Source organism: Zonotrichia albicollis, chromosome 14 (assembly GCF_047830755.1).
Source record: "Zonotrichia albicollis isolate bZonAlb1 chromosome 14, bZonAlb1.hap1, whole genome shotgun sequence".
NCBI classification, from domain to species: domain Eukaryota; kingdom Metazoa; phylum Chordata; class Aves; order Passeriformes; family Passerellidae; genus Zonotrichia; species Zonotrichia albicollis.
Window position 1 is genome coordinate 14,772,286 of NC_133832.1, and position 22,654 is coordinate 14,794,939.

At 51.2% G+C, this 22,654-nt stretch overlaps 1 protein-coding gene across 1 annotated transcript in view; it reads left to right on the plus strand.

Annotated features, from left to right (window-relative positions):
* AR (androgen receptor) overlaps positions 1 to 21,942 on the plus strand; it is a 37,633-nt gene extending 15,691 nt beyond the window's left edge. Inside the window, exons 2-8 of the mRNA XM_074551546.1 lie at positions 2,427 to 2,578; positions 9,653 to 9,769; positions 15,018 to 15,305; positions 17,351 to 17,495; positions 18,251 to 18,381; positions 18,568 to 18,725; positions 18,995 to 21,942. Of these exons, the coding sequence (XP_074407647.1) occupies positions 2,427 to 2,578; positions 9,653 to 9,769; positions 15,018 to 15,305; positions 17,351 to 17,495; positions 18,251 to 18,381; positions 18,568 to 18,725; positions 18,995 to 19,150 (1,147 nt within the window). The 3' untranslated portion in view covers positions 19,151 to 21,942. The remainder of the gene's footprint in view (positions 1 to 2,426; positions 2,579 to 9,652; positions 9,770 to 15,017; positions 15,306 to 17,350; positions 17,496 to 18,250; positions 18,382 to 18,567; positions 18,726 to 18,994) is intronic.
* The last annotated feature ends 712 nt before the right edge of the window (positions 21,943 to 22,654 follow it).

Consider the following 22,654-nt stretch of genomic DNA (forward strand, 5'->3'; position numbering starts at 1 on the left):
GCTCCGCCGCCGTGCTCGCAGTTGTGTCTGCCCCGGCCGCTATCGCCCTGCTTTGGGCTCTGCAGTGGAGCTGACACTTGCCACACTTTGTGCCAACTGCGGGCCCCCTGCAGTTGTTTTGGTCTGACCCGAGCCCTCTTGTGGCTCTGAGGGCCAGCACAGCCCCATGGAGTACAAACTTCCAGGCAGAGCAAAGTTTTGGAGCTGCCGGCGATGAAGTGCCGTCTCTCGTGTCCCTCCTGTGCCCTCAATAGTGATGAGGGGCTGTGGCACTGCCTTGAGGCAGGTGGCACCTGGGGCTCTGCCCAGAGTGCTGCCAGCCCTGCAGCTTCTGCAGGCACCTCTTTGGCTCATTGGCCCGTGTTATGTATTACCTGCACGTTTTGAGAACACCCTGTAAATGTCCCTTGGAAACTGGAAAATGGATCATTAAAGGAACCATTAGCATAGCTCTTTCTGAGTTGCTAGAACATTTTCACATTATGTTTTTCTTGCAATTCTCTCTCAATAATAAAAAAGAAAAGGCAGACTGGTGTTGTTTTGAAGTCGAGGGCATTCCTGGGCAGATGCTTTGGCTCTGGGCAGTGGCTACTGGCAGGGAACCACGTTGGTGCTGCAGGGTCTGTGGCAGAACCACTCCCCAGCTGCCTAAATGCCATCTCCTGCCCTTTGGCGTGTGGGGCTGTGCACACCCTGCCAAGCCTTACCCCAGGAGGAGCCTATCTCATGGCCAGGAATCACCTTCCATGTCAGCCAGTGTCCTGCAGTCTCCATCTGTTGGTGGCAGTGGGGACAAAGGTGGCTGAGCATGGTGGGGTGTGGGGGGAGCCCTGCCCAACCCATCCCTGGCAGGGGCACATGTATGCGCTACTCTCAATGCACACCTGCTGGAAGGTGTTTCTGCACTTGCACAAATCTCTCCATACATGATCAGCTCTTTAAAAGCTGTTTCAGAAGCGACTCAGTTTCAAACCTGCTTTGCAGTTTCAGATAATTGATCCTCAAAAACACCCCGGGGTCCTCTGGGAGTCCCGTGTCTGTTGTCACGACACCTGCTGCTCATGGCACACGGTGCTGAGCATGGGGGAGACACAGGGGAAGCCTGGTGGAAACAGGGAAATGAGCACTGCTGGATTTCTGACTGCACAGAGAGCAGAAAAGAGGTGTTGGGCCATTAGCAGGAAGGCCTGGTATGTGTGAGCCTAAAACACACTGGAAAAATACAACACTTTTAGCCAGGCTTTTGTGTGTGCTGCTGATATTCCTGAGCAGGGTCTGCGCTCCTGCAGCCCTTCTCACCCAGTGCCAGGGCTCTGGAGCACATGGGGGGATGTGGGAGCACCAGGAGGACATGTGTAAGACAAGAAAGGAACATGGTTGCAACAGGATTTCACTGTGGCAGACACAGTGCAGTCAACTGTGCCTCCTCCATTTAATCAGTAATTCCAGAAAAGCCTTGGAAATGGAGATGGCTGGGGAAGGCTGGTTGAGCTGCATGAACAGATCAGTCACTGATTGTTCCTGTTAAAGAGATGAGAAATCACTCAGAAGGTTTCTACCATAAGAACTGAGGATGAAATTGCTGCTCCAGTTACTGAGGTGGGATCTGCACTGCTCCCAGGTGAGGGACAGGTGAGGACAGTGGGGTTTTTCTGGGTATAAGGTTTTTTCAAGAAGTCCCATCTTTGTCACACTCACTGTTGATGTAACCTGATTTCTCAGAGCTCACCTGCAAGCAATAAACAATGCCAAAAATGAAAGGGGATCTAATTTTATGGAGAAGTTGCAGTGACTTGCAGACTGTAAAAAGCTAATTGCCTCCTTCAGTGGTTGCAGGTAAACGAGTTCTGGTCATTAACTCAACGTGCTGGTGTTTCCCAAACTGCTTGGACATGTTGGCTCCTGATTTGGATTAGCCCCTCTGCTCCTACCATGCCCTCTGGAAAAGCAGTTTCTCCATGGATCTGATCAAACAGATCAGATCAGGTTGGGGAGGGGATGGTACCAGCTGAGAGAGGAGAATGTGGGTGTGTGGAATGGTGAGGTGCTGGAGAAGGGCAGTCTGGTGCTGGTGGTTTACATGGCATTAAGTGGCTGGGGGTGCTGTGCTCTGCCTTGTTTGGTGAATGAGCTTCATTACTGAAGCCAAAATTCCATGATCACTGCAGCAGCCAGCCTCAGTCACCTTCTGTGCCTGGGCTGTGCTGTCACTGTGTGTCACTGTCACTGTACTTTGTCACACTTTGTCACACACTGCACGCAGTGGCAGGGTCTCTGCATGGTCAGGGCCAGGCTTTGCTCAGTTGTTGCTTTGCTCACCCTCTTGGCTGATCCATCACTGCAGTTCTGCCATGACCCTGCTCCCCTCAGCTTGCCCTGAGCTCATTTGCTGACCCTTCTCTTGTCCTGTCTGGTTTGTGCTGCAGGTTGGAGCCGGGCCGTGACCATGTCCTGCCCATTGATTATTACTTCCCACCTCAGAAGACCTGTCTGATCTGTGGAGATGAAGCATCTGGGTGCCACTACGGAGCCCTGACGTGTGGGAGCTGCAAAGTGTTCTTCAAACGGGCAGCTGAAGGTAATGGGGACAGGAGAGGGAAGGTCACTGCCCCACTGTGGTGGCATTCTCAGATTTCTTAAACCAGGAAGGGAGAAAAATCAAAGATAAATTAATTTTTCTCTCTGGTGTTTGTAACTTCATTTTACAGATTGCTCTCAAAAAGTAGCCAAACCAGTTTGCCAAAATACAATTCATTCCAGTGGCATTGAGCAATCAAGGTGTCCCTGCCATGGTGTGGACCAAGATGGTCTTTAAGATCCCTTCCAACCCAAATGTTTCTGTGATTCCATGATTATCTTAGTGACCTGGTGAGAGCCTGGAGCAGTCAGTTCCTGCTTCTCCTCTTGACTCTCCAGAGTGCTCTAAGCTCCCATGATCCCACCTGTGGTTTCAGGGGAAGTTTTTCCTCTCCTGCACCCCTTCCAGAGGGTCCCTTCTGTGAGTGCCCACGAAACAGCACAACCCTGTGTCCACCAGGAGCCCTGCTCTGACCTTGGGGTCTGTGATGCTTCTCCCCAGACCATGAGAAAACAAATCCTCCTTCATGTCCAGCTCCATAGTGTCAGGGTCTCCAAGGATAAATGTGAGCCCAGATGTTCCCTCTCAACAGTGACGTCTTTGTACCACCTTTTCTGAGCAATGACCAAGCAGAAGCTCCCAGCCCAGCTGTTTCCTCAGGCTGTGCCTCAGCAGTGGCTGGTTTCCACCTGCACTTCCGAGCTGTGGTTCTTGGGCAGCAGTGAGAGCCTCTGGTGTGGGAGATGAACTGTCCAGCAATGTAACGTGCCTGTGGTCACTCATCAGGCTTGCTGTCAGGAGACATGAACCAACACCAGCCATCATTTTTTCCTTCTTGCTAATATAATTTATGTGGGCAGCTGTTGTCACTGGCTGTGGTGTCCTCTGGAGAGGGCTGGCAGCAAAAAGAGAATGCAGCTTCTGTCTCACCATGACCTTCCCCTGTGCCCACCCTCTCCTGTGCATGAGCAGAGGTCCCAGGCTAGGGGTGCTCACCTGCTGTCGTCAGAATGCTGCTTCTACATCAATTAGATCAATTAGATCAATTAGCATTATCCTGCCTCTTGTTGGAGTCATGTTTCCCTCATTCCTCTGTGCCAGGAGCCAACTTGTCAGTGCTGGTTCAGGGAAGAACAGGGGCTGTGCCACAGGGGACATCAGTGTTGCCAAAAAGGGCAGTCAAACAATAGTTAACAAATTTTGCATATTTCTCCCAAGTAAATCATTTGCAGATCTGTCTCTGCTGCACACCAGCTCTGTGTCAAGCCAAGTGGGTTGGCTTGTGCAGCCAGAGTAAATAACAGATGCTTGTTTAAGTCAGCAAGTTATTGTTGATTTATAGTAAGTGGAGGCTTGGCTCTCAGTCAGATGAAGTGCTGCTGGAGTGCCTGTGTCTGCGGGTGTCTGTAGGAGCTGTGCTCCCCTGGCACCAGGGTGGGTGACAGGGACCAGAGGTGCCCATGGGCAGAGGGGCAGCCTGGGCTGCTCTGAAGCACGTGCTGTGAAGTTGTTCCCTCTCCTGATTGTGTTATATCATTAATTTAAATGTTAATTTTGGTCGTGTTGGGATTGGGCAGCAGCCCTTTGTCTTTCCTGAGGAGCCATATGTGTGTGCAGGGAGTTGCCAAATTGTCAGGTTTCATCTTATGCTACCCTGAGGTACATGGCTAAGTCTTTATTTTAGGGAAGTGACAATAAATTGTGCTCCTTTATAGGTACTGAATGCAGAGATGGCAGGTGGTGATTTCTGTTCTAACTTTTGGTGAGTTTCCAGACAGATTTCTTCCTTCTTAAAGCTGAGCAGCATTACTGAAAGCTGATATTTCAGCGCGTTCTCATGTTTTAAAGTCCATAAAATGCCTCTCAGAAAGCCTTAGGTCGCCTTTGGAGACTTTACAGCAGTAGACTAAAATGCTTTCCCATGAGAAAAGAAACCTGTTACCTTCCTGGTGCTGGTGTCAAGGCACAGCCTTTAGTGGAGGGAGCAGCAGAGCTGTGACTGGAGCAGCACAAACAGCATCTTGGAGGGGAGGGAAATAGCTGGGCACATAATTTCCATTTTATTTCAGTCTTCTGAAATAATAGTGAACTTATCTGGCAGGGATACTTAAGGAGGTTTTGTAGCCATGCGCTGGCTTCTAAGGGGTGAGAAAGGGAAAAGATTTAAAAAAAAAGGTTGTGACACTGATTCTTCTTCCCTTTGGACACACTGAGGGGTTTATGAGCAGGAGCAGGTCACCCCTGCTTTGATGGAATATTTGACAGTTTTGAGGGGTTTCACAGGTTCAGCTTCAACTGCTTTTTCCAGAAAGATGCTGAAGAGTTAATAGAAAAGACAGGAATGCTGTCCTGTCTCGTTTTACTGGCTCTTGTGACTCACAGACTCTCTCAAGATGTCCAGGCTGTGTCCAGGCCAGCCCTGAAGCACAGCCCACAGACTGGTGGGGACTGCCTGACCTGCAGGGTCACCAGCCTCGATTGGTGACCAAGCCCAGCTCTCTCTTGCAGTCACAGCCCCAGAGTCCAGAGGGCTGGGTGGCTGCCCTGGCACCAGGCTGCTGCTCCCCCTCCTCATCTGCTGAGCAAAAAGCTCACCCAGCTCAGCACAGATGATGTTTTTCCCTTCAGGCAGGACACCTCTGGGTGTGGTGAGCATGGCTGGGGTGGGTTGAAGACATGGGAGTTCAGTCCTTGTGATGCCACCCTTGTCCCTGAAACAGAAAAATGCTTCCAACAAGGCAGCTGCTGTGTCAGTGAGCAGCCCAGGGCTCCTGCTCTCCCATTCTGTCCAGGAGGGGAATCATTGTGTCTCTGCATGTATTCCCGGAGAGAAGCAGACCTTCCTTGTCCCTCTGAGGTTTCTGGGATCTGCTGGTGACCTTAGCCAGCCCAGAGCTGCCTCCACACAGCGTTCCTGGCAGTGTAGGACTGGGATGCTTTGGGCTGTGCTCCTGATGGGGCTGTCTTTAAATAGCAGAGAGCTAAATGAAAAAAAATAACACAGTATTTGGCAATTTTCCTAGCAGGCACCCAGCCAGGCTGCTGTGCAGGCTGCTCTGAGTGCCTCCATCCTTCTCCATATGGATTAGTGTTCTATGTTCTGACCTGCTGAGGATTAGCCTTACACCAGAGAGATGTCACTGGGCCAACTCAACAGTTTCTTGCCAGATTTCAAGATGACACCAAGTTAAAGTAAACCTTTGCAAAGATCCTTGCCATGTTATAAAAAACTTTTTCCTCCTTCCCGGACTGATGTGACATGCAAAGAAATTGAGTCTGCAGAAGATTCAGTGGTGCTGCAGCATCACGATGCTCCAGTGGTGGGTTTCTCACGACTGTTTGGGTGTTATGTGCCTTAAAATGTCATGGGGAGAGCAAAATCTGGGATGACTAGAGCACAGGGAAAGCTCTGGGTGCTTTCCCTATACTCACTGGTAAATATAGAGGGCTGTTCAGGAAATGACTTAGCAAAGGTGGTTCCTCAGAGTGGCTCAGTGCTGGCTCCTGGGAGCTTTGTGGCTGAGCCCTCCTGAGTTATTAATAGGAGCATCACATGGGAAGGGCACCAGCACCAAACCCCAGGCTCAGTTCTGGGCATGGCCCTGCTGGTGACAGCCCCAAGGAGCAGAGGCTTTCCAGGGGAGCTCTGGAGCCTCCATGGTTCCATGAGACCATGGGGAATTGCTTTCGCAGAAAGCTTGGCCTCATCCCCCAGCTGTTAAAAGTCAGTTTATGTCCTGAAGTATGAGGATCTCTGTCTTCCAAAAGGCATTTACTGGTCTTTCACATTTATGGTCGTATATCTTGCTCCAGATGTTTGCAGAGATTACTTTGTTGTCTGGAGGAGAAAGTTTTTCTGGGTACAACAGCTCGTGTGGCAGCAGGCTGTTAGTTAGATGATTCCTCTGGATTGAGCAACTCACCTCCATAAATCATTATTTTTAGTCAAGCAGACCTGGAGAGCAGCTCTTCCCCTTGGCTCCCAGTGTGTGCTGTGGTCCCAGGAGAGGAGTGGGAGGGCTCAGAGGTGGTGGAAGAGTCGGGGCCGAGGAGGGGCCCGAGGTGAGGGGGACATCCCAAGCAGGAGGGACACGAGCACTGCAGTGTGTTCATGGTGGGGACTGCTGCAGAGATGCTCTCTTGGGGTGGCTGTGCTGGTCTGGAAGGCAGAGGGTGCTGAGTGTGAGTTCCCTTCTCACCTGTGCACATGTCAGGACCTGGGGGGCAGAGGAGGATGGGAGGCTTCTCTGGGTGACATCTGCAGTGTCCTCAGCTGGGCATGGTCTGTGGGGGAAGGACAGGCTGGGTGAGGGGCCTTGCAAAGAGCGGGAATGCTGGGGAACACCCCAGAGTGGGTGTGAGGTTTGGACCTGTATGTACAGGTTTGCAAAGCAAGAGCCTCTGCCTTGGAGTGGCAGGAGAAAACACCTCTGCTGTTTGCAGGGGAGAAAAGGAAAACAAAGAAGTAGTTTCAGTGTTAAACTCTAGAGAAGGAAAAACCAGCACATTTATCTTTAAATAAAGAGCAGCTGATTGCAAATGTCTCACTCACCTTGCTCTGGAATGAAGAGAGTGAATTACCCTGAAATTAGAAACAGGACTCTGTGTGTGAGAAGGGAAGGAACTTCCCTGCACTTCAGAGGGAAGGAACTCATGCACGTTCCAGCCACCCTTCCCTGTTCTCATGCATTTTAGAGCTGGTGGTTCCTCTCCTGGTGGTTAAGGGGAAATCTCTGCATCCCCAGGAATTAGGGTGAGGTGAGCTCAGCTCATTCTCACACCCAGCAGCACCACCATGGCCTGCTGTGGCTGTTGGGTTCTCTTTTTGTTCTTGGAGAACAGCATAAAGTAATCAGGGCTCACTTGTGCAGGCCCAGACAACAGAGAGCAGGTTCCAGAGACAGAGACAGGCCCAAAGAGCCTGTCCATGAACCATGAAGCTGGCCTGGCCATGTCACCAGTGTCACTGTACCGTGACTGTGGGGACAGCTGTGGCTGCAGCTCACAGCCTGTGCTGCTCTCTCTGGGGTGGCACTGCCATCCTGCAGCCTCCTCCAGCATCCCGTTTGTCCTCTGGGCCCCTCTGCCTGCTCCTGGCTCATGGGAAAGGCTCCCTCTCCATGTCCCTGCCCAGCAGTTCTGGAGCTGGGAAACAGCACAGTGGCCTCATGGAGCAAGTTTTGGACTCCACTACCAAACCTCATCTGTGCTCTGTGCTCCCTCCCCTGGGGACAGAGCAGGGTGGGGATGAGCCCACGAGTTGGGGTCTGTCCAGATCCTGGGGGTGAGCAGGGGCCTGGGGCTGTGGGGTGCAACTCCTGACACAGCTGTGCCTGATCCTTGGGGGGCTCAGGCAGCCAGAGCTCCTTCCAGCTCTTCATTCCCCAGAAAGTAGGGCATGTGTTTGTGAGTACCTAAAAAGGTTGAGTGGAACTAGTGTGGCCTCAGCTCTCAGTGCCCCTGGCACAAAAATAACTGCAAGTAACCCAGTTTCAGCTGAAGTTCTTTGTTACTCATCCTCCTCCTCAATGAGTTGCTGAAAGGGAGGATGGTGTTTCTCCCCTTAGGTTCCTTAGGGATTTAGGTGTCATCGAGGCTTGCCTCAGTATCCCTCTCATGGGAAATGAGCCAGGGAGAAGGTGAGAAGAGCTGTTCTGAGGACAGTGTTAAAATGATTTAACAGGTGTGAGATGTGGTGAGTAATGCAGGTGATGGCTGAGGCACAGGGGTGGGTGATGATCCACTTTGAAGAGGACAGTTGTGAGAAGGTCAAACATGGGGTGTTTGTGCAGCCCCTGAGTGCGGTGGGAGGAGTGGGCTGGGTGCTGAGCCCTGCCGGGGGGGTCTGTGGGGGTGACAGTGGCAGCTGGTCCTGCCAAAACTGTGGCCAGGCACGAGTGGGGGGACCCAGGAGCCCCTGTGAAAGCCTCAGGCAGTGGCAGTGAGGGCAGCAATGGGGGAGGTGTGGGGGTTGTAAAATCTCTGCACCAAAATTGGCGCATCTCATTTCAAAATTCAGCCTCACCTTATTCATAGACTTCTGATGACTCCAGGGGGCTATTTCTACAGGAATGCAGAAAGTAACCCCTTGCAGGACAACAAATAAAGGCCATGGGCTGGTTTCCCGTGTGGGCTGCCTGTGCCTCTATAAGCTGCACCTCTCTGTTGTGTGCTGAGTCTGGGTTGGTTTGGAGCAGCCTGAAGAACATCAGATAAATCCTGCTCCAGTAAATGTGTTCAAACTTGACAAGAAAAGTGATGATTCTTGGCTTGTGTGGCAAATGGGGCAGTGAAAAAAAAAGCTGTGCCCTGGAGCTGCACGAGCTGCTCTCTGAGCAAGTGCAGGCTGAGTCTGAGGTATGGGTGACTCTCACCATAAGTAACTCCTGAATTTCCTGCCCCTGCCCAAAACCCACAGCTGCACAAGGTCCTCTGTATAGGGAATTGCTGGTCCCAGTTCCCTCCTGGCTGACTGCAGATACATCCCAGGGTGGCATCAGACTCACCTGTGGAGCTGCAGCTCCCAAACCCCAATATCTGTATTTACAACAGACCCAACTGATATCAATGGGTTGCACAAAAAATAATTCAGCCCCAAAAAAATCTTTAGAGCATCATGGTTCTGGGGGGGACTGGTAGGTGAGTATTGTGGCAGAAGGTTCAAACTGTGGGGTTTGGTCTGGGAGAAAACTCCCAAAAGCCATGCAATGGCTGATGAATGGATGGCATTGGATGACACTGGATGGATGGATGGATGGATGGATGGATGGATGGATGGATGGATGGATGGATGACATTGGATGGATGGATGACATGGATGGATGACGATGGATGGATGGATGGATGGATGACATTGGATGGATGGATGACACGGATGGATGACGATGGATGGATGGATAGATGGATGGATGGATGGATGGATGGATGGATGGATGGATGGATGACACAAATAGACGGATGACATTTAAAAAACGAGAACCAAACTCTCCAGGCTGCCCTTGGTGATCCTGAAAGAGCCCAGCCTGTCTCTCTGCTGGCACCCAGCACCCATGCTGTGTCTCTCTGGTGTTTCAGGTAAACAGAAGTACCTCTGTGCCAGCCGCAACGACTGCACCATCGACAAGTTCCGGCGGAAAAACTGCCCCTCGTGCCGCCTGCGCAAGTGCTACGAGGCCGGGATGACGCTCGGAGGTACGGCCAGGTCCCCTCCTGGGGCCCTAATGTCACCTGGGGGATGAACAGTCAGCAAATGGCTGGAAAATGATGGATACACCCTCAGAAAACATTTTCAGGGTTCTACTTGCAAAATGGGGAATTTCAATAGCTTTTGTCTGTGTTTCAGGAAATGTATTTTTCCCTCATTTCAAACCTTGTGAGTCTAAAAAAATTAAACAGCAGGGTGAGTTGGTTCTGGCTCCTGAAGCCTCAGAGCAGAGCACTCCCCTCTTTTGATGTGACTATTCCAAGGCAGAAAGGAGCAATTTCTTGGTGAAATTAAAAGCTCAGTGTTTTCTTTTGCAGGATGGAAGCTGCTCCTGTGTCCCTGGTGAGGGTCCTTGTTACAATTTGTCTCTGTGCCCAAACTTGTAGCCCTACTAAAACTGACAGGATGCTGATATCTAAAATCTGAGGTTTTCTGCTCATAGTCTATAAATTGGTGTTAATCACTGGGTGTCTCCTTGTTGAGTTCATCTGATTAAATTCTTCCCTGTGTGGTTAGGCCCTGGCATAGGGTGCCCAGAGAAGCTGTGGCTGTGCTGTCCCTGGAAATTTCCAAGGCCTTGGAAAACTGGACAGGGTTTGGAGCAAGCTAGGATAGTGGAAGGTGTTCCTGCCCATGGCAGGGGGTGGAACTGGGTGATCTTTAAGGTCCCTTCCAACCCAAATCCTCCTGTGATTCTGTGAGGAGGAGAATATCCTGGAAAAGGGTGCCAACAGACCTGCCGCTGCTGGGAAGCTCTGGATTGAGGCGGCTTCAGGGGCTGCAGAGAGGAGCCCTGGCAGTGCCAGGCACAGCACAGGGGGACAGAGGCAGCCCAGACTGCTTGGGTGTGTCAGCATTTTAGGCAAAATCCTGACCCCATTGCTGGGATGGGCTGAGCCTCCAGAGCTGCTGGGCTGCAACAACACTGTCTTGAAGGACTTGTTCCTGAAGTGGCTCTGATTTGTGACTCACCAAGGAGCAGAGAGTTTCATTTGATTTCTCCCCAAAGATCCCAAAAGGCAGTGCAGTCCTCCCTCCCTTTTCTTAGCTTATTTTTAAGTGCTTTTTTTCTGGTGAAGTTTCCATAAGTAGGAGAAGACATACATCAGTGTAACCCTCTTCTGCAGGACACACTGACAAAATTAATGCTAATACGGATACCCCGCTCCCTTCTTTTTTTCTTCAGCTCTTTGGGTCACCCTGACCTGTTCTGCCTGGTCTATTTTACATTTGGTTTGGATGTCGGTGTAAAGGCAATTGTTACAAACAGGCAAGCTTGTGGTTGCCCACAGTAACCTCTCCCACAGTGGAGGCAGGGCGTTTGAAATCACTCCCAAGCCCCAACCAGTTGTTTTTGACTGGTGGTTAATTACAGTCACTGATGGGGTACATCCCTGGTGCTCTCGTGGGGGAGGAGGAGGAGGAGGAGGAGAAGAAGGAGGAGAAGGGGGAGGTGACACACTGAATGCCTTCTGCAGGCTCTACTCTGGAACAGGATGGCAATGTGTTGAAGCACTTCATTATTGATTGAGATCACAGTGACCTGCAAGCTGGTATCCACTAAGCAGGATCTTCTCTCTATAGAGAGGGAAAAGATACTGTAGAGAGGGAAAAGGAAAAGAAAAAGAGCAAAAAAACAGTGATAATGCTGTTTTAGTGTGTTGGGTCCTAGTGGTGTGCTGGCCTATGCCCACCATCCCACTGCATCTGTGCCTGCTGCTGGGGAAGATGCTGTACGGATTCTGCCAGTTTTGAACCTGGGAAATGTCCTGGTATGGGAACAGCTGGAGGGATTCTGCCAGCCCTGAGTCCAGGAAATGTCCTGGTGTGGGCACAGCTGCAGGGATTCTGCCAGCCCCGAGCCCAGGGAGCATGAGAGGTGCCAGGGGCTATTCCTGTGGGCACTCCAAGCTCCTGTGCCCACAACCAGAGCTGGCAGCCAGCCGAGCTGCAGCCATGTGGGTCCTGGCTGGAGCAAAAACTCAAAACATGTGCAATTCCTTTCATTTTTTTTTAGAGTAGTGCTAGAAATCTCCTGTAATAACAGCCAAAAGCTTGTGAAAATCCAGGCTTGAGGCATAGGTGTGTTTAATTCAGGTTCAGGCAGAGCAGAGTCCCGCCACACATTGGGTATTGATTCCAGCCAGGGGGAATTTGACACAATTTTTGCAGAGCCATTGCAGTAGTTACAATCAGTGTTACAATCAGGCTGTACCTGATTTTTCATCCAGTCTGCCTTTGACTTACAGCAATTGGATCTTTATTACAACTCGATTTGCTTGATTAAAACCCCTAATTTTATTGATTTTCTGTCCCCACAGTGGGTATTTGTCACCTGTGACTCAATAACCCTTTTGCCTCCTACACAGCCACCCAAGTGACATTCCTTACCTCCTGCTCCAAGACATGTTGTCAAATCTTCAGTGTCCTCTTCAGTGTCCTCATGGCTTCTGCAGTTTGCCAACACCTATCAGCCCTTGTGTGCTGACCTCAGTCCATCTGTTCAGTGATAATCCTTAATGTTCATCCCTATTTTCCATCCATACATTGCCATATGGGCTGGTTGAGTAGAAATGGTTAAGTCTGGTTTTGGGGTGAATGTAGCTATGAGCCACCCTTGTAAGAAACAAACCTGTCTGATGTTCTTTCAACGCAATAATTGCCTTGAGATGTATCACTAGGGAGTTTGCAACAATTCAGCAATACTATCTGCTGTTACATCCTTCAAGTTCTTTTCAGTCATGTGGACCTGATTGACTCAGATCTCTTAAATGTCTGCCACAACCAGTAATTTTATTATTATCAACTGAAATTGTTGTGCCAGACAAGACTGATAGCTTGACAGGTTCTGGATTTGGCAAGCCTTGTGTGAAGCTCATAAAAACAGCAAAGGGCAGCAAGTTCTAAAACAAGTCCTGTTCATCTCCTCAGTGTCCCTCTGGCAGCTGAGCTCGACGTGTGCTGCAGGATCTTTCCATTGTAGTCAGTGCAAGAGCAGCTTCTTCCAGGTCTCCTTAACTTCCCTAAGTCCTGGCATCATGAAAACTGGTGCTGGAGCCCAGAGTGCTCCTTCCTCAGTGCTTTAGAAGTGCCTGTAAGGGAGATGTTTGAAATGTGTATCACTTTGGCCATCACTCTGAGTGTGCTCCCGGGGCTTCTTGCACTGCTGAATATTTTATTGTGATATATAATTGTGTCCTTTAAGCTTTTTTCCAAATCCATCCAATAGTTCCCCAGAGACCCCCAGGCCAGCTTGCAGGGCTTGGGGCAGTGCTGTGCTGCAGCTGTACCTCGAGGCTCCCTGGGCCCCTTGTCCCTGACAGCCAAGCAGGAACATCCCAGTATTAATCACATTTCCTAAGGTTTCTCCCATCTTGGTTTGAAGAAGTGCAATGTAGATTTCTACCCAGTTTAGCTCATCCTAGAGTAAAAACATTGCAGATGTCTTTAATTCCAGTTTTTAATTTTTTGTTTATATTACCTGCTGAGTAGGAGCCACCACCACAAAGGGGTTTGGCAGAAGTGACTGAGTAGGAGCCAGTCTTTACCTCTGAAGGTTTTCTCCACTTGGTAATGTCAGTATTTCAGTGCTCCTGGAATGCACAAACCCCAGGCCTGTCTGATAGCACAGTTAACACCCATTGTCACAGAAGAGTCTGGTTTGTGGCTGCAGTTTCAGAGCCAATGCAGTAGGTACTTGCTGTTTTCTCACTTCATTTGGGATATTTTCATACTAGATAATTAAATATTAAGGGAAGAAACCCAAGCATTTAAACCAAACCATATGTGTGTTTTGTACATGTGGGTTTGGCTTTGCTGACACACATGACCTGGGGCAGTGGTTATTTCTAAATCCAAACTCTGTCACAGGCTGCCCAAGTGGAGTCACCATCCCTGGGGGGATTTAACAGATTTGTGGCTGTGTCACTTGGGGATGTGGGTTAGTGGTGGCTTTGGCAGAGCTGTGACTTTGGAAGCAAGGGAGAAGAGGCCGTATCAAACGAGTGGCTGATGGCCAGAGGCCATCACTCTGTGCTGCAGCACTGTTTTCCTCTTGCTTTCCTGTATTTTTATTCATCCTTTCTCCTCCCTTTTTACAGAGAGGCCTGTCTTCATTGCCTATACAGCAGATCATACAGAGTACAAAAAAAAAAAATTAAAAATCAACATTTGGAGTTAATTTACAGAGCTGCACTTTGACTTGACATTTTTATGTTTTACTGCTTATTTTTCTAATTACAGCTGAAAGGAAATTTGAGATAAGTATCATATAATGAAGGAGCCAAAACCCCAAGGACAACTGGTTTGATGTTGTATTACCTGCTGAAGCCATGGGCTTTTGTTCTCTAATTAGCTGGGGTTTGGATTCGGTGAGGTGTGGCAGGAGCAGGCCACCTGTGCTGAGCAATGTCATGCTGGTGTCAATGAGGGGAACATGGACTCCCCAAGACCTCTGGTATCACACCTCTGGAGTGCTGCAGCTGGGGTTAAGAGCCAGGTGTGTGGGGAAAACACCTTTTCATGGTGGGCACAAGCAGAGTCACTGGCTGCTTTGGTCCCCCTGCCAGCTCATGAGGCTCATAAGGCTGCACAGCAGAGTGAGACCACCTGGCTTGGGTCCACTCCCCCTTGGTGGGGACTCCAGGGAAACAGCCCTGGAACCCCCTGCTGGCTTCTGAGATGTGTTTTGTGTAATATGTGTGCAGTGTGTTTGGGAGAGCCTGCTATGGGGCAGCAGGCATTGCAGGCTTTTATCTCAGATGCATCCTGCTTCTGCCCTGGTCTGGGATGGGACAATCCCACTTGGCCATCCATGTGCAATGTTTTTTCTCCTTGGAACATGACTGTGTGCTGAGTTTATCATCTTGTGTTGCTCCTCTTTTTGATTGCATACAAGCAGTAGTTTGAGTTGAGTCAAAACCTCTTCTCTCTCTTCCCTGGATCTTCCTCTCTGTTTTTAAGTGGGACTTACAGACCAGTCATTGCAGAGGATGTAAATCATGTTGGTTCTTTTCCATGTCAGATTAACAACAAAATGGATTTTGTCACACAGTGTGTTCTCCTCTTAGGTGAGAGCTGCAATGCCAGGGCACTCCTTGGGCAGTGCCCACTGAGGGAGGAGCTGCTGCTCTCATCACTTTTCCTTTCCTCATAATTACAACGATGGAGCCAAGAAACCCTGACATGTTTTTAACATATTTTTAAGTATCACACTAAACTGTATCTTTCCCACAGCCCGCAAGCTGAAGAAACTGGGTAACCTGAAGGCCCAGGATGACATGGAGGGAGCCAGCTCATCCAGCCCAACAGAGGAGCAAGCTCCCAAGCTGGTGATGACACGCATTGATGGCTACGAGTGCCAGCCCATCTTCCTCAACGTCCTGGAGGCCATTGAGCCTGGGGTGGTGTGTGCTGGCCATGACAACAGCCAGCCTGACTCCTTCTCCAACCTGCTGACCAGCCTGAATGAGCTTGGGGAGAGGCAGCTGGTCTACGTGGTCAAATGGGCAAAGGCTCTGCCAGGTGAGAAGGAAAGCAAACAAATCCTCTCCCAGCTCCAGAGTCCATGTGCACTGCTGGGGGTAGGGGCAGAGGGGGTGGTCTGCAGACCCTGTCCCATCGCACAGCTCCTGGGGGATCCTCTCCATGGGCAGTGTGTGTGTCCCCTGCCTGTAGCAGCCTGGGACTTGTCTCTAGAGGGGCTGATGATGGGAGAAGGAACTGAGGGGTGATGGGATGTGTTGGGATTGTACTCTGGGTTCACACAGCCCCTGGTCAGCCATGCCATGTGGGCACAGGGCACTTCCCCCCATGGCAGGGCTGCAGCTGGTCTGGGCTCAGGGTCCTGCTCTTCTCCCCCTCTTTCCATGGAGGTTTTGCTCCCCTTCCAAGCCGTGTCTGCCGGCCCTGAAGAACTGCCCTCTAGACAAGGATCAGCCCTGTCCCAGAACCCACCTGAAGTGATGAAAAGGGTAAATAGCAACATGGCAGAAGAGCAATGCAGAATCCCAAAGGGCTTTTCCTGGCAGTCACTCAGGTTGCCCATGTGATGGCCTGGTGTGATATATTTGTGATGCTTCAGAGAGGTAATAGGGGTCAGGAATTTTCCAGATGCTGGTCAGCAGGTGCAGTAAATGGAGCATCCTGGTGAATGATGTGTTCATTGAGCAGGATTTGCAAGGCATCACTGCAAGGTTGGGGGACATGCTGCCTGTTCCACCTTGTCATCCTGGAACTGGGTGAGTGGGATTGCAGAGGGCTGAGCTCAGTCTGGGCACAGCAGCACCCAGCTCACCTCCCAGCATCCTGGAGACTGGGGCACGGGGCCAGGTCCTGCTGCCTTCTCCTTTCTGACCCCATTCCTCAGGGAACACCAGAGAAAGGAGGAACCCTGCTCCTCATGTGTCTGGGGTGATACAGCCAGAGGAGGAGACTGAGGCACAGTAAGTTTGCCACTCTCTGCCAAACCCTGGTGATGAGCTGTGGCCAGGTGTCTGATGTTCCCAGGAGTTTAGCAGCCCCCTAAACAGGTGCTCCCAGTGGGATATTGGTCTGCATACCCTTAAATGCAGAGTAGCCCATTCTGTTTCTGCTATTCCTGAGCCACTTGGCTTGTAAAACCAGGGACAAATCTTGCTTCCTCTTTGGCTTGTCTACACCAGACATCAAGATCCACAGAGACACCCCAAAGCCACCTGGGAGAGTGCTGAGGGAAATGTTTTCTATCATAACCACCCCTTATCAGAGGGTTTTACTCTCCTGAGCTGCACCTGATGCCCGACCTCTCAGTCTGTAGCAGTGTCAGCTGCTGCCCTGCTGCCCCCAGGGCCAGCACCGACTGTGCCAGGGTGGCATCTGGGCAAGGCTCATTCTCCAGCTTGTTTGCCTTGAAGAGCTCTCCAAAGCACAGAGATCCTTGCCTCAATGGGTTGTAATTATACACTGGAGCTGTTAAATTGCTTTAATATTTGATTGAAATAATGCATGATTGCCTTGAAACTCAATTATATTTGCCTATTTACGAGTATGTTGAAAAAAACAGCGTTGGAGGTGGTGAAAGCATGCCTGGGGTTTAACTCTGGGCTGCCATCTGGGAATGGTAATTTGAATTTAGTTGCTATTTTTGTTTCTCTTGCAATGTAGCTGAGGTTTCCGTGCTCATTCCCACAGTCAAGAGATCCATGCAGTGTGTATGGGGCAGAAACCAGAGCACCTGTAGCCATGGTGGGAGGCCTAGGGGCTGCCTGCTGTCTCTAAGCATCACATAAAAATCCAGTTACTTAAATTGGTGCAGTCCTAGTGGAATTTTCTCCCCTATTTGTCTCTGAAGTTCCCTTTCTTCCCTTCCAGGGGCAGGTTTGTGCTTGTCTATTCTTGATTCCCAGTCAAGGTGGGAGCTCCATGGGGACTCATGTCCTGAGACATGAGCTGGCTGAGCTTGGGCTGTGGACTGACCCGCTTGTCCTAAGAGAAGCGCTGAAGGAGAGCTGGAGTCTGCCTGGAAACAGCCCTGGAAGCTGCAGGAACCCAACAGTAATTTGTAACATCCTTCCCTCATTGTTTATTAGGATTTCGCAACCTGCATGTGGATGACCAGATGTCAATAATCCAATACTCTTGGATGGGCCTGATGGTGTTTGCTATGGGGTGGAGATCCTTCACCAATGTCAATTCCAGGATGCTTTACTTTGCTCCAGACCTGGTCTTCAATGAGTAAGTGTGAACCAACAACAGCCTGATGCTGGGCTTTGGGTCAGCCCATGTGTCAAACTACACTTAGAGCAGTTACACTGAGCTGCCCAGCACAGCCCACCCTGGCTGTGCCCATCCTGCTCCCCGCTGTCACCACCCATGGCGACCTCCAGGAGCAGTGAGGCCACTGTGATGCCTCTCTGGGTCCTTCTGCCTGCTCCCTCAGCCTTGCTGTGGGTTAACACCCACTGGGGCAGCAGCAGAAGCTGGTATGGGGTGAGGGATTGTTTAATTTCTGTCTTTCTGCCATGGGGTTTGAATTCCAGCTCTGTTGGGTAGCTGGGGTGAGCAGAGATAGAGACAAAATGTACTGTAAGGTCCTGGTGGGCTCTCCTTGATGTACTATCAGCTTAGAGCTGGGGAGGGTTTGCTGGCACTCAGAAGCGCCTGAACCCAATAACCAAACACAGCAGCAGACAAACTCCCACCTGCCTGGGAGCTCCAGCTCAGCCTCATATCCCTGACAGACAGAAATGTTTGGGAAATCATTGCAGTCGCTCTTCAGACAAACGCTGCAAGTCCCTTGTGGCCATCTGTGTCCAGTGAGGATCACACACAGGCCTTCTGGAAAATGCTCCACTCCTGCATGAGGCAGAGCTCGGGCCCTTGGCAGCAGGCTGTGCCAAGCAGGGGGATTTGCTGGGTCAGGGAGTGTCCCCCTCTCACACATGTGCATGCTGGGCTCTGTGCCATCTGTGCCCATCTCACCCTGCCAGGTACCGCATGCACAAATCCAGGATGTACAGCCAGTGCATCAGGATGAGGCACCTCTCCCAGGAATTTGGGTGGCTTCAGATCACACCCCAGGAGTTCCTCTGTATGAAGGCTCTCCTCTTCTTCAGTATTAGTGAGTATCCACACCCTTCCCTCCACAGAGCTCCAGCATCTTGAGGCATCTGGTGCTTTTCCTGTGCCTGGACTTTCACTTCTCAGGAGGAGGCTGGGGATGTCCCCTGCTTCAGCCCTTCCTCCTGCTCTCCTATTGTTGTCACTTTCTGGGCTCCTCTCACTGTTTCCTTCCCCTCCCACCCAGTTCCAGTGGATGGCCTGAAGAACCAGAAGCTCTTTGATGAGCTCCGCATGAATTACATCAAGGAACTTGACCGGATCATTGCCTGCAAGAGGAAGAACCCCACCTCCTGCTCCCGGAGGTTTTACCAGCTCACCAAGGTCCTGGACTCTGTGCATCCGGTAAGAGAGGACAGGGAAATGTCCATCTGTACACATAATGACCATCTAAATGCATAAGGAACAATATAAAAAAGAAACTTTTCATAGAGAGAATGATCGTTCTCTGGAACAACCTCCATATCATGGGAGGAGTTCAGATGCAATTGGAGAGAGCACTGGACAGTTTCATCCAGTTTCCCTTTCCTGGGGTAGGTGGGGCCTCTGTCATGTATCTTCCCAGAGAAAGCACTGCCCAGGGACTTGTTTAACCAGCTCTCTTCCTTTCCCAGATTGCCAAGGACCTGCATCAGTTTACATTTGATCTCCTAATCAAGGCACACATGGTGAGCGTGGACTACCCAGAAATGATGGCCGAGATCATCTCTGTGCAGGTTCCCAAGATCCTGTCTGGAAAAGTCAAGCCTATCTACTTCCATGCACAGTGATCTTTCAGAGGGACCCCCGTGCTGCCACCCCCATTCCAGCCATCTCCTGCCTGTTACTTCTGCACTACTGTCCTGCAGTGCCTTGGGGAATCCCTCTGTGGCGGTGGCCAAGGGGACAGGCAGTGACAGACCTGCTGGGATTCCTGAGATTACAATTTTCCTGAGGTACCTCTGAACTGAACCCCTGGTGCCGACCTCTGCCTGGCACCAGCTGCTCACGGTGATGGACGGGGACTGGTGGGGGCAGTGGCACCATGTCTGAGTGTTCTCCTCTGTTTGTCACGGTGACTCCAGCAGCCCAGGGCCACGAGACAGCAGAAGAAGTGCCAGTGGTTGGTGGGTTTGGGGTGATTTTTATAAAAAGAATACAACACAAAGCAGGTTGCAGCTCCGCATTTGGGTGTGGGTTATGTCGCCAGCCTCCTTCTGGATGTTTTGTTTGCACTATGGTGCTGGGAAGCAGATAAGTTCAAACATTGCAGAAGAGAAGCAGAGCAGAGCTGGGGGACAAGACAAATTTGTGGCTGAGGAGTTCACGGGCCCTGCAGCCACTGTGGGATGTGCTGTGGTCAGCTCGGCCCTGGCACCGGCCTGCACTGCCGAGACACGAGCGATGGAGAGGACAGGCTGCAGCACAAGGCCTGCCAAGGAAGATCACCTTGGAAATCCCCCAGCGATGGCTGGCTCCTGTTTTCCACCTGGGATGTTTTTCCTATGGCCTGTCCAGCTGGGTCAGACCTCCAGGTGCTCAGTAGTCACATTCCTGTCCTTGCCAGCTGCTGCTCCCTGACAAAGCTGAACCCACCTCTGAAAGTGCCTGATGCCCTCGGACCTCACACCTGCCTGGCTCCCCTGGGCACCTGCAGCCCCTGCCCCCACACCTGCTCTGCTCCTGTCATGGCTCTGCAGACCTGGGATTCCAGCTATGCTCTTTCCCTTCATTTGTCCCAAATATTTTGTCCCAACTATTTTTTTCCAAAGCCAGCAGATCAGTGTTCTGGAGCCAAGACCAAGGCCAGGGTCTATGGGACCTGTGGGACCATGGGACTCCTCTCTGAATCCTGTCCATGGAGAGGTGGCTGTGGGAACTGGCTGCTGCCACCAGAGCTCTTTGGGGGGCTGCAAGGGAAGCACCCCTGCTCTTGGAAGCAGCACACAGAGCTGCTGCTGATGGCAGTGGCTGATTGCAGCCCACGAGGACACCACTGGGCACTCACTGTCCCATGTACATGGCCCTGTATGCACCACACCATCCACACACCATCCCTTAGACACCACCCACACACCCCATCCCATGTGCACCACCCCACACCCCATCCCTTACACACCACCCACACACCCTATCCCATGTGCATCACCCACACCCCATCCCTTACACACCACCCACACCCCATCCCATGGGCACTCCCCACACACCCAGCCTGTCCCCGGTACACACACAGCAGCCAAGCCTTTGTGCTCTGTGGTGTTTTAGTTCCCATCTTCCTGCACATGCTGAGTTCATCAAAACCACCTGCCCAGACCCAGGCAGGCTGTCAATGACTGCACACACACACAGGCTGGTGCCAGGGTCACACATGCCATCATGGGTTGTGACATGGCCTGGCATTACCAACCCAGACATCTGCGAGGGATTCTTGTGCCAGCACAGACAAACAGCAAACTTTGCACCCTCCCAGGGCAGTGAGCACACCCAGAGCCCTGTGCCCACCCAGAGCCCTGTGCCCAGCTCTCCAGGAAATGCCATCATGGTGCAGCTGCTCCTTTACATTCTTGGAGTAAAACAAACAATTTCCCTGATGCTTTCCAACCTTTTGATGGGATTTTCGTTACAAGAAGGAGTGGGGGAATAGCCCCTATGGAAGGAGAGGATTTTTCTTTGTAATGGTTTTCCTTCCTCTGCTAGACAGGGATCTGATCCTGCTCCTCCTCCTGAAATCCTCTCATGTGGGCAGGAACAGAATCCATAGGTGAACTTTCTGGCTGGCAGATTGCTGCTCTCAGAGACCCCTCCATGCTAGAGGGCTGCTGGCATTTTCAGTGCTGGTGTGAGCTACAGATATTTGTAAATGAACCAGTAAAAAATTCCAGCTGGTGAATCCCTGTCTTCTGGAATTTTCTCCGGCTCTTCACAGCAGAGTGGTGATTCCCAGTCCCTGTTATCAGCTCAGGCTCCAAGCAGTTGGAACAGCAATTTGGAAGAGCTTTGTGCTTCACATAGGCTCATGTCAGGGAAGGTTTGGTTGGTTAATGAGTGTCCTGCTGGGTGTTCATCTGCTGGGAGACTGAAAAGAGGCCAAACCTAACAGGGATTTGCCCACCCTGCTTTGCTGGTGGGAGCACCATGTGAATGAGAAGTGGAGGAGCAGGGGAAGGATTCTGCCTGTGCCCTGTGTGTGTCACCCAGCACAGCGAGTGCTGAGCGAGGCAGGAGCTCACGGGGAGCACCCCCAGCCCAGGACAGAGGGGCAGTCAGGGGCATTGAGGTCATGTTCTCTATCTCTTCACTATCACAGTAAACTTCTGCAACTTGTTAATTCAAAAGTTGGGTTTTTACAATATGATTACCAGGAAATGTGGGAGCCAGGACTCGCAGCACCTGTGTGTGTATTTGCTGGGGGAATTAATGCTGTTTCCATGTGGATTTTCATGAGCTGCTGCAGGAACTGGGGAAGAAGAGGCTTTAAGAAATACCAAAGTCCAACTCATGCCATTTATCTTTATGCTTTTTGTTTTCTTTTGCATTTTCTTGTCTACTTTTGCTTTAATAAAGCAAGGAGAATTTCACCATGTTCACAGTCCCAAAGAAGCTGTGCCTGAGGCTCTCCTTGGGCTGAGCCCTGGAGTTGGGACCCCCTGGGTGTCACAGCTGAGACCAACCACCTCCGCGTTCCCCTGTGGATTCCCTGACTCTGCTCTGGCTCATCTCAGAGGTGTGGTGGGTTTTGAGCTGCCTCAGTCTGGGTCATGGCTTGGCCCATCAGCTCCTGCCCAAGGCAGCAGATGGAGGACAAGGGATACAGACCTTGGCATCTCCCTGGGAGCAGTGTTTGTGCATGGATGGGCACCATTCCATAGCAGAGGGTGTGGGATAAAGGATGCTGCCTTTAGTGAGAGCAGGAGGAACACTTCCTCAGCTCTGTGTCATGGCAGAAGCAGTGAGACAGATCAAATGGTGCAATGGCATGCAGCATTCCCAGGGCAGGTATCATCAACCTGTGCCCACCTGAGCCTGACAGGCTCCTGCCAGCACCCCCTGCCTCAGCAGGAGCAAGAGCCAGGACAGCAGCTCTCTGCTTGGAGAGGCTGTGGTTGAGTCTGGAGAGCTGGCAGCATCCACATGCCACTGCCATAATGTCCAAGAGGCCCTTTGTGCTTGGCTCAGGGGACAGGGTGCTCAGTGAGGGGAGTGAAGCTGGGGCAGGACCCTCCCTGCAGTGCCACTCCTTGCTCTGGGCCATGGGGCTGTCCCTGTGGTCTGTAGGGAATGCTGAGGGTACCCAA